At 37.7% G+C, this 11267-nt stretch overlaps 2 protein-coding genes across 3 annotated transcripts in view; one reads left to right on the forward strand and one right to left on the reverse strand.

The window, feature by feature from the left end:
• The window catches only part of LOC107653383 (synaptic vesicle glycoprotein 2C-like), an 85973-nt gene extending 83636 nt beyond the window's left edge, over positions 1-2337 (reverse strand). Inside the window, exons 1-2 of the mRNA XM_016440086.1 lie at positions 2283-2337; positions 478-629 (exon numbers count right to left, since the gene is read on the reverse strand). The gene's annotated coding sequence lies outside the window, so the exon portion shown is untranslated. The remainder of the gene's footprint in view (positions 1-477; positions 630-2282) is intronic.
• A 161-nt stretch (positions 2338-2498) lies between these two features.
• LOC107653365 (collagen type IV alpha-3-binding protein-like) overlaps positions 2499-11267 on the forward strand; it is a 32804-nt gene continuing 24035 nt past the window's right edge. Inside the window, exons 1-2 of one of the 2 annotated variants that reach the window (XM_016440064.1) lie at positions 2499-2971; positions 4254-4388. In XM_016440064.1, coding sequence (XP_016295550.1) covers positions 2828-2971; positions 4254-4388 — 279 coding nt within the window. In that variant the 5' untranslated portion in view covers positions 2499-2827. The remainder of the gene's footprint in view (positions 2972-4253; positions 4389-11267) is intronic. The other variant, XM_016440063.1, reaches the window with a different exon arrangement.

The raw sequence follows: 11267 nt of genomic DNA on the forward strand, positions 1-11267 counted from the left end.
GAAAATATGTTATGTTTATATATTAAATATATTTATATATAATATAAAATATAAGAATATAAATATATAAATGTACATACATGTAAATATTTTCTAAATATATACTGTATGTGTGTGTGTATTTATATAAACATAATAAATATACACAGTACACATACATATATTATGTAAACAAAAACTTTTATTTTGGATGTGACTAATCGCGATTAATCGTATGACAGCACTAATATTTTGATAAATTTATATTTATTCATATTTATATTTAAAACTATAAAATATTATTTTTAAAATGCATATTTGTTTTTTCAAACTAAAATTTCTACTGTTTTTTTCCTATATTTTTTCAGATATTTATATTTCATATGTATGAAAGAACAGAATGGATTATAATGTTATATATATAATATTATATCTCTCTCACACATCAGCTATAACATAATTAGACTGCTAAAAATGCCTATCCATCCATGCATTCACCTGCCCACATCTTTTGCAGCTTACGTTCAAATCACCAAACCTCCATAGTGACGCATCCACTGATTCACCGTCATCCATCTATAACATCCATCCAGCTCCCTTTCTTCTTCAGCACAGCCACAGTGATTCAGATGAAGGCAGTATACCCAGACCTGTCAGACAAAATGTGTGGAAACCAATGGAAAGTGTCAGGAACATTTATGGTTGGGCACTAATGCTTTGCTTTTGATATGCATGCGTAACCTTAATGGCAAAACTAATGAGGTGGTATTGTGGTCTATAGCATTATATCATAGACAGAGTCCTCTTTCTCCAGTTAGCAGAGCTCAGTGGAGTAAAGTGACCTGAATTTCTGAGCTTCAGTCACAGGGGAGTGATGCACAGCTGATGGCACAACTGCTATGAATGAGAGATACCGAGCACTGCTCACAATGACTGTATAAAGACATTCAGCAGCCATTTGCAAGATGCACACTCGAATCTGTGCATCCATTATTAGGCTAAATGCAACTTTACAAAAATAGTGTGTGAGTATAAGCACTCTTTAAATCAACACCAGCTGCCACAACTATGAAAATGCCAATGGCTCAAAAATATTAAAATTAGTTGAATGATTTAATATCATAATGTTAATATTATATCATGATGATATAATATCGACAATTGTCAATTGATCTGAGTGATTTTAAATATATATATAAAAAAACACTACCTAAAACACCAGACAAAAATAAAACAAATGTGTTACATTTGATACATTTCTTATACATCATCTTATTAAATTATGTCATCATGACCACAACCTTGAAGTGAATATTTTCCCACATATAATTCATATCATGTTTTGAAAACTGCAGGTTTCAGTTTTTAAAATTAAAGAACAATTGTGTTTGTGCCGCCAATTTGGAGCTCACAGTTATGTGTGATGAGTCACATGTGCACGCTCTCCACCAGAGGTCAACAGGAAGAGGAAACAGATCACACTTTTCTGTCTGTTTAGCAGCTACATGAATCTGCACTAAATGATTCTCCCACTTACGCAATGCTTTTTCACCAATCTGTGTGAATCTGACAAATAAACCTGCATTCATATTGGCACATTTCTTTTAAAACTCAACCTCATAGAAATCAGATCAGTCTAAAACGATGCCAAAAATCATAGTATGTGGTTTCTAAATGATTTTAACACCAAGCAAAAAGGAAAAGGTCAACGCAAAACTAATTTAGCAAACCTTAGTCTTCATTTGTAGTGTTTACTAATAAGTCAAGTACCGCTTTCACACTTTCATTATTGCTCACATTAGAGTTGGTGATTGGAGTAAACATCCTAGCAACCAAACAACACACGTAACATCCTAGCAACCAAACAACACACCTAACATCCTAGCAACCAAACAACACACCTAACATCCTAGCAACCAAACAACACACCTAACATCCTAGCAACCAAACAACACACTTAACCGCATACAAACGCGCTACAATCTCAGGACACCTTAGCAACTCCATAGCAAAGGCCTGAAAACAAACCACAACATCATAGATTTTAGGTTCTGCTAGTATAAGTCACATTTTCCTGAGTGGAAATGTAAAAAAATATAGACTAAACCTGCAATTAGATGAAAATAGGCTGCATTCACGTGATTGTTTTGATACCAACCGTTACCATGATGATTACTCAGAGCTATTTAACACTTAACCAATCAATATTTGTTAAAAACAAACGGCACTCACACCAATATAACCACATAGTGATACATAATTAATTTTTACATGAGCTATTTTAGAGTGTTATCAATATTCACCCAAATGCTGCCAAATCCAAAAGCTGAGTGCATTTTGAGGGCGTTTCTTTCAAACTGTCAATCATTTCTACAGAAGGGCGGGGCGAAAGTTTCCATTTAAGGAAAACGAGGCTTCGGTGACGTCATACACTAGCCAGGGCGTACACCGCCTTCAAAAATTAGAAATGCGGAATTAATGTATATATTTTTTTATTTTCCACATTTTCCTACATTCGCGAATATTTGTTGTTGTAAGTGAGGAGAATCTCTTTTGGCAGCTGATGTCGATTTAGAGGGCGGTTTTTTTTTAGAGAGAGAGAGGGAAAGAGTGAGCGAGGGGGCGGGTGTCTCTCGCGCTCGCCTCGCGCAGCCTCACAGACGCTCGTGAAATCAACACAAGGACGGTGTGCTTCCACATCTTTCGCTTATTTTCGGGATTTTCTGGATAGACAACACCGTAATCGATGCGAGGCCTTGTAACGGACATTCGCCGCTGATATTACGCCCGCGTTTTTTCTGTTTTTGTCGTTTTTTTCCGCCTCAGCGGAGCGTTCGTTGGATTCGTTATGAATTCCAACCCGCTTCCTAACGGCAGACTCCTACCGGACAGCCAGAGCTGGAACTCCTCCGGTTCCGACGAGGATCTGGACGTCGAACCGGGACCCGGACCGCACGGAGGGGTGGCGGAATTAGGCGGGGTGCTCAGTAAGGTGGGTTACGATGCCGAATAATGCCTCCCGAACCGGGAAAGCGTGTGTTTGTGTGTGTGTTTCCACCTGATCCGATGTAAACAAACGTCAGGCGGTTGGATGAATGTCACGCAGCTTGTCAAGAAAATGACCAAAATCGTAAGTTAATCGCAAACAGTAATTATACCGATTTTAGTTAAGATATTTTGCATGGTGACATTATTTGCATGACAATGAAACCATTTTTAACGTTACCTATTACCGTAATATGCTCAATGTTTTACTTCTGATCTGCTCCTCATTAACGTTACTGCCCGGACGCATGGGTTTTCTTAATTAAATTAAGCACAAATCAAACGCAGTACAACAAATACTACAAATGCTTAACAGTTTAAACAATATATGTGACCCTGAACCACAAAACCAGTCACGGGTATATTTGTAGCAATAGCCAAAAATACATTATATGGGTCAAAATGATCGATTTTTATTTTATGCCAAAAATCATTAGGACATTAAGTAAAGATCATGTTCCATGAAGATATTTTGTAAATTTCCTACCGTAAATATCTCAAAACGTAATTTTTGATTAGTAATATGCATTGCTAAGAACTTCATTTGGACAACTTTAAAGGCGATTTTCTCAATATTTGGATTGTTTTGCTCCCTCAGATTACAGATTTTCAAATAGCTGTATCTCAGTCAAATGTTATCCTATCCTAACAAACCATATATCAATGGAAAGCTGATTTACCCTTATTACTGGTTTGCTCGCATTACGGTATATTTTTCTTGGTGATTTCCCGTGCATGGTGACCATATGCTGCTCTTTAGACAGCAAGGCCCAAGGTAATGTTACCCAAGACTGTTTTTTGATATTTTATGATAAATACTTAATATGTGATGCATGGATATCTTTCTTTATGCATATATAATTCAGAAGGGGTGCAGCAGGTTCTGGGCAGAAGCTGGAGTTAGTCGGGGTTACTAGAGTTCATCTGCTAGTCTTTTCTTCCTGATGGGATTAAAGGAGAAAACCTCTCCTCATGACTCAGACAACTGATCATCTGTTTTTGTGATGAGAGGAGCATATTCCATAAGAGATTAGTGTATTATTCCACATGCAATGACTTAAACCCTCTCCCATGTGAAGTATATCTATCTAGTATGTATTCAAGAACACAATCAATTGTTTTATTGAACTATGCATCATATGTTTATTGTCATTAGTCATCAGTATGGCTGTGTGCACACTCTTAGATACAGCTTTTTGTTTTCTTATAACAGTTTTGTTTCTCTGCAGTGGACTAACTACATTCACGGATGGCAGGACCGCTGGGTCGTGCTGAAGAACAACACTTTGAGTTACTACAAATCCCAGGACGAGCGCGAGTACGGCTGCCGCGGTTCCCTCTGCCTCAGCAAGGCTGTCATCACAGTGAGTATCCCGGGGAAAGATCCTTCCAGACAGCCGTGGGAATTTCAGAGCTGAGCCAAAATTACAATGATGGTGTGCATTCAAAACGAAAGCTTGAATTGGTTCAAATTGGTGATTGTCATGCTGCGAGCTTCAGAATTGTAGTTGAATGGAAATACATGGGATGCATGATGTTTTACTGACAATATAGACATTTATTATTATCAGTTTGATTAGGCAGATAATATAATGCCTCATTTTTCTAATTTTTCATAATTCTAATTCTTGTATGCCAACTTCTGGATTACTAAGCAGTTAGGCATATTTTTTGGCATATTGTGCATTATAATGTTTTAATACCTGATTAGACGTAAGGCATGTGATTTCACATTAATAACCCTGTTTTTGCATAATTCAGTGAATTGAATGCATTATTGAAACTTCACTGATTGTTTTGGGCCGTCATATTGTTAATTGGATATTTATTGAATGATAAAGGTTCTCTCAAAGTTATAAACAAACATTCTTCCGATGATGTCAATAGAATGTTTATTCTATTGTAAAGTTATCTGGTATTTAACAACATTCTGAAAACGTTAGCACAAAAAACATAATTTATACATCACTCATTGTTTTTCTGAAACATTTTAGTTGGACGTTCGTCTGACTTTTTACAAATGTTAATACTTATGATTCAGAGAACATTCAAAAGTAACATTCCCATAATGTTTGTTTAATGGGAATGTTAGCAAAATGTTATTTTTTTAAAGCTGGGTCTGTATTGCTGCATCTCTAGAAATTAGATTTGGTATGATGGTTGTGCTTCATCTAAAATGATTATCGCTGAGGCAGTGGATGTGCTGAGAGCTCTTTTTAGGGCAGAGGAGAGGAGAAAAAAGATTGAAGGAGGACAGACACGATCCTTTGCCACAGGCAGCTGGCCAGGCACAGACAGACTGTGGCCTATTTCCCCCCCATTCATGCTAAAATCACATTGACGCACACGCACCTGCAGAAGCTGTGAGCCACCGTGAACTTTGCCTTCATGTTTGACTCAAACTGAGTAGTGGCAAATAATACTGAATGTATACAGTATCTATAGGAGCTCAGGTTATGAATGCATACTGCTCAGATTTTGGGTTGATTGCTTATGATCTGATTTGGCCCCGACAAACAGAATGAAATGAGAATTCCCTGCATTGCGTTAAAGATTAACTCATGACCACACACCGATTTCGACATGTGCCGCAGCAGTCCTTGCACATGCTCTGCCTGTATTATCTTGCATCACCACTGAAAATGAGGAAACAGGGCGAAGGTTGTGTTGTTATGGAGACCACTGGAGAGGTACAAGTCCTTATGGTGACCCTGTTACCGCTGGTCCTTCAATGATTAAACCAAAACCCTTACTGAAAATACAGGGAAAGGAACATACAAGCATTTTCTGAGATGTTTTAGATATAAGAAAATGTATAGAGTAAATACAGGAAGTGAAGTCTGAAATAATCGGGCTTGATGATGGAATGGTTTTGCAGGTTTGTGACTGTGCACAGCCTGCACTCAGGTAGTTCATGTTTAAAGCTGCAGGTCGCTGCTGTGTGTTCGACATTCTAATTTGATGCTTTGCATTTTGGCTTTGAGCGAGAGAAAAATGGCCCCTTTGTTTCAAGACTTGAGAGTGACTCTTTTCCAGCTGTGTATTTGTTGAACTCCACCAACCTTTATGGGTAATCATAAATATTAACTTTGGTATTAAACGCAAGCGTGTGGTAGAAATGTGATGTTTAGGGTCCAAAATTAACTTTAGCACCTGCCAATGGTGTTGAATTGGCAGAATTTATCAGATAAATATATTCTCTACAAGCCTTTTTTAAAGCCTGTTTGCCATTTGATTTATGAATTTCTTTGGATTATTTAGTTGTTTTTTCCTTGCATATTAGTGTTAAATACTGCAGGTCACTGTGTGCATATAGAAGCCATTTCTCATCTCTGTATCTGTTTAGAATTTTTCAATTTTGTTGATAATATTTTATTTGGCTTAATGCAAGGACTATTCCTAGTTTTTTGAGTTTTGTACAGTTTGTAACTTTGCATTGAATCACGTGTTGCTTACATCAGTGAGAGTTTGACTCTAACGGTTGGATTTCATCCATTTATTGTTCCAGTTCCTCATAAATTTACCACTGTGTTTAAATAGTTTTCTTTTTGCTCACTTTCTTGCCTTTCTGTGTAATCTCAAAAAGAGGGCAAAAACAGACACTTTTTTTTCATTTATAGTGCATCTAAACGTATTTCTCTTTCTCAGTAAATCTTGCTCTCAGAAAGCCGTTCTGGAATACGAAGCAGCTTTATTCAGATTGATTCAGCACACACACGGCAGCAATCTGTCCTCGTAAATCCTCACAAAAACAGGTTATTGTGTCATTCCGCTCTTCCTGCTTGCGATTACGCTGTCCTCGCATGACTCACACATACTTAAACCACACACAAACGGGACCACCCTAAAATCAGACTGGCTTAACCCTTGCAGACGCAACAGGATTACACCGTCCACGTGAAGGCCTGATTCAAACCCAGAATGCCTCATTGTGCGTCCTTATAAAACTGGGTCTCACTGGTTCAGTGCTCAGATCAGCACACAAGCTGGAAACAGTGTTAATTGTGCTTTTTGTGAGACGCGCAGGCTGTTGAATTGGACTTGATTAAATTTGTGAACGTCAGACCTCAGGAGATGGAGACGGATTGTGAAAGATCAATCAGTGAGATGACAAAAACAATTTCACAGACACTCAGTCTGACTTAATCGGTCTGTCAGCAACACTTAACGAATCCAATGTGCTGTTTTACCATTGGCTGATTTCACGTTGAAACTCAAGCAATACTTTTCCTATTACGCATACTTGGGGTTAGTGATTTGAACAAACTTGTAACCAGAAATTAACTTAGCTCCATGAAGGGGTAACATTGCTACAACCATTTTAACATTTACATTTTTATAATTACCTTATTAAATATATCTGTGTTGTCTTTCAGGTCAAATACTTCAATTTAACCAATTACTTCAGTCAGTCAGAATATGATGGTTCTAATGCTCAAAAACACTTAAAAAACACTGATGCAACCTGAGCAGATCCAAATGCAGTGCTGAAATCAACACTTTTCATTCTTTTTTTTTTTTTTTTTGCACCCTAATCTTCAATTTTGGGGGCATTTTTGTCCCAAGCATCTAGTAATTTGTTAAATTTAGCGTGCAAATTGTCTTGCACAGTTTATGCTATAAGGTCAAATCAACCAAATTTCCCTAGGGTCTTCCCCGGCATAAATTTCTGATTTTGTTCATATTTTTTCTGAAGAAAAACAAATGACAAAATGACAATTTTCAGCTGAGATTTGGAGCCAAACTACAGGGGGGCAAAAATGACTTTAGCGAAATGACATCATTTTATTTTTACACAGAGATTGGTATAGGTCTATCAGTGAAATCTGTTGACTTGACGAGTAGTCTTTGATGCATTATATGCCAATGGTTACAGTTCAAAAATGGGAAAAAGCACCACTAGAGTTTTTTTTATTAAGTTAGTATGCCTCTTACTTGGGAAGTATTAAATATATTGCCATAGGCTTTTCAGCCAAGGGCCTCTAGTTGAGGAGACACAGAAATACACTATAGACATTTTGACTTGAGCAAATAAGCAACATGCAAAAAACCACTCAAAGCCATAAGCAATCCCCTGGACATCACCCTACAATTGTGTTAGCAGGTATTTTAGGTGCTTTTTCTGTGTTTCGGTTCATAGTGTTTTGAGTTGGATCTGTTATCAACGGCCGTATTCAGCCCAAGAAAAAAAACATCAATACAGCGACCACGCCACACAGCTTTCAGCGCTCACAGTGCATTGAACTTGAACTATGTGCTTTCGCCTGCCAAGTTTTACCGTGACGTGAGCTGGAATTCTCTCGCCCTCTTGCTCTCTTGTTAAGCTCTCCAAAAGCGTGGCCCGTAAACATGCAATTTTTCTTTGAGCTAGGCTAGACCTGGACTATGTCATGATCTGACAGGAGCAGAGGGGAAGTTCTCTCAGTCTCTGTGTTTGTCAGGGATATGGGGAAGGACAGGTACGCACAGGTACAGGTTATTCTGGTGCAGGGCGGGTCATTGCAAATGCCGCCGTGGGATCTAAAGTGTAGTGCTTGGCTCATGTCAGGACAAGCAAAGTTCTTAATAGAGCTGAGTTTACAGAAGAAGAAGATAAATGCAGTAGAGGAAAGGCCAGTGCTTGGGTTGGACCATTCTTACCATTTTTAATCATGTTCTTGTGCTTTTATTTTTTGCAGACTTAAATATTTGTTGCCCAAAAATAAAACTTATCTTTTTTTCTTTGTAGTTGGGCCAGTAAAAATATTGATAGAGCAAGTATAAAGAGCAGAAAAATCCTGAATTTTGAGCCCCGAAAGGTAGTTGGATAAGTGGAGAGAAGTAAAAGAGAACATAAAGAGACATGGGAGGAAAAGCAGAAACTGTAAAGGCGATTTGAATGTGGAAACAGTGTGTATCAAGTTACTCTATTGTTTTGACCTGATGGTTTTTGTTTCTTTTTGCTGTTTTATAAAAGATAAAATGGATCAAATTTTGGTCTTCCTGTTGAAGATGTGTGGGCTTTCCCAGCAAGTCCTGTGTGTATTCTCATGTGGTTTTTTTTAGATAATTTATGTGGGTTTGGGCTGAATATCATTTAGATTGCTCTCAGTCCAGAACCGGTTTCATCTATCCAAACCTAAACCACAGAGAGAAATTGATCAAAACTGCTACCAGATGAGTTACCGACCCATCAGTCTTCTGTAAACAACTGACTTGATCTTCATGTAGCCTTATGCTTGTGTGCTGAACTGCTCTGGTGCCACAAAACGGGAAAATTATTATATGATCTTCCTAGGGCTGTCCAAAAAAATGTTGAATTTCGAATATTCGTCGAATTTAAAATAAAAATCCACATTCGAATGCAAAAACGTTGCATTCGAATTTTAGGTGTGCGTTAAGGAGGCAGCCTTATCAGTGGTGCACGAGATGCGATGACTATGTAAGTGTCGTTGCATTATAATGTTTTTGTTAGCCTATCCAGTTGAACCCACTGGATGCGGCGCTGCTGTGTTGTTGATTAAAAATATTGCGGAAAAAGAGAACATCAATGCGGAGAAGATTTTGTTTACATCAAAACTGCAACCAAGCCGTTCACACAGAACGCATATTTATCATCATTTTTCCCCATCCCACTGCATCTCATGTTTTTAAATGAAAAATGTACTCTGTGTGATTGGCTTTCCATCCTTTGTATTAAACTATGCATGCATACATACATGATGCTGTTTTGTTTATAGTTGGTTAAGCAACTTAATTAATTATAATTGGTTTATAAACATTATTTTAAACATTATGCACTTTTTTCACAGATAGATTAGTCATGTTATCTTATGTTTTGAATAAATGTGCATTAGTAATATTTTGCTCGATGCGCCCTCTTGTGGCCTCAGGAGAGAAGCCAAAAGCTTTTCTTCACCCTAACTGAATTTATGCATTTTAAATAAGCCTGGGCGATAAAACGGTATCGATATTTATCGACGGTACACCTTCGTTAACGGTATGAAAAATGTTTGATATAGTGCACGATATAGGCACGTGCTTTGAGTGACGCAGACAGCACACACCAACACGAACATGAGGGCTGTGCCTGCATGTGATGAGGAGATTGTGAATAAAAAATATGAATATTAGTCGAATTTAAAATAAACATTTGCATTTGAATGAAAAAATAGTACAATCAAATGTTAGGAGTGCGTCAGGGAGCGTCATCAGTGGCGCACGAGATGCGATGATGATGTAAGTGACGTTGTTGCATTTTAAAGTTTTGTTAGTCTAGCCCACGAGACGCGCAGTTGCTGCGTTATGCATTCAAAATATTATAGAAATATAGAAGCTCAATGCGGAGAAGATCTTGATTAGGTTAAAACCGAAACCAAGCCATTTGGGCGATAAAACGGTATCGATATTTATCGACGGTACACCTTCGTTAACGGTATGAAAAATGTTTGATATAGTGCACGATATAGGCACGTGCTTTGAGTGACGCAGACAGCACACACCAACACGAACATGAGGGCTGTGCCTGCATGTGATGAGGAGATTGTGAATAAAAAATATGAATATTAGTCGAATTTAAAATAAACATTTGCATTTGAATGAAAAAATAGTACAATCAAATGTTAGGAGTGCGTCAGGGAGCGTCATCAGTGGCGCACGAGATGCGATGAAACTGCTGCCCTCGCGTCTCATGCAAGAGATGTAGCCATGCAAAGTTAAAACAGTTTAAACTTTTAGAGAACACATCGCGAATTTGTGGAGGTTTATTCCTTTTTCACTGCATCTCATATGTTTTTAAATGCAATCTGAGTAAATGGCGCTTCGGCTCTTTGTATTAAGCAATGCATAAATACATGATGCTGTTTTGTTCATAATTGTTTATGCAATTTACGAAATTATATTTGATTTATAAGAGTTAATATAGACGTAATGCACGTTTTTTTTATAGACTTATTTCCTTGTGTTTACAATTTAAATGTGCTGCATTATTTTGCTCATTGCGCCCTCCTGTGGCCTCGGGAGACAAGACAAAAGTTTCCTTAAAGAGGTCATATGATGCTTTTTTAAAGATCATTATTTTAATGTTCAAAAAACACATTATTTTTCAAATACTGTACATTATTGTAGGTCCTCTATGCCCCGCCTCTCTCAAACGCTTCGTTTTCTTCAAAGGCCCTCCTTCCGACAAGCGCAGTCTGCTCTGATTGGCCAACTGACCCAGTGCATTGTGATTGGCCGAACACCGCAAGCACTCGTCGGAAATG

Source organism: Sinocyclocheilus anshuiensis, unplaced genomic scaffold (genome assembly GCF_001515605.1).
Source record: "Sinocyclocheilus anshuiensis isolate Anshui unplaced genomic scaffold, SAMN03320099.WGS_v1.1 scaffold1151, whole genome shotgun sequence".
In the NCBI taxonomy this organism is placed as follows: Eukaryota; Metazoa; Chordata; class Actinopteri; order Cypriniformes; family Cyprinidae; genus Sinocyclocheilus; species Sinocyclocheilus anshuiensis.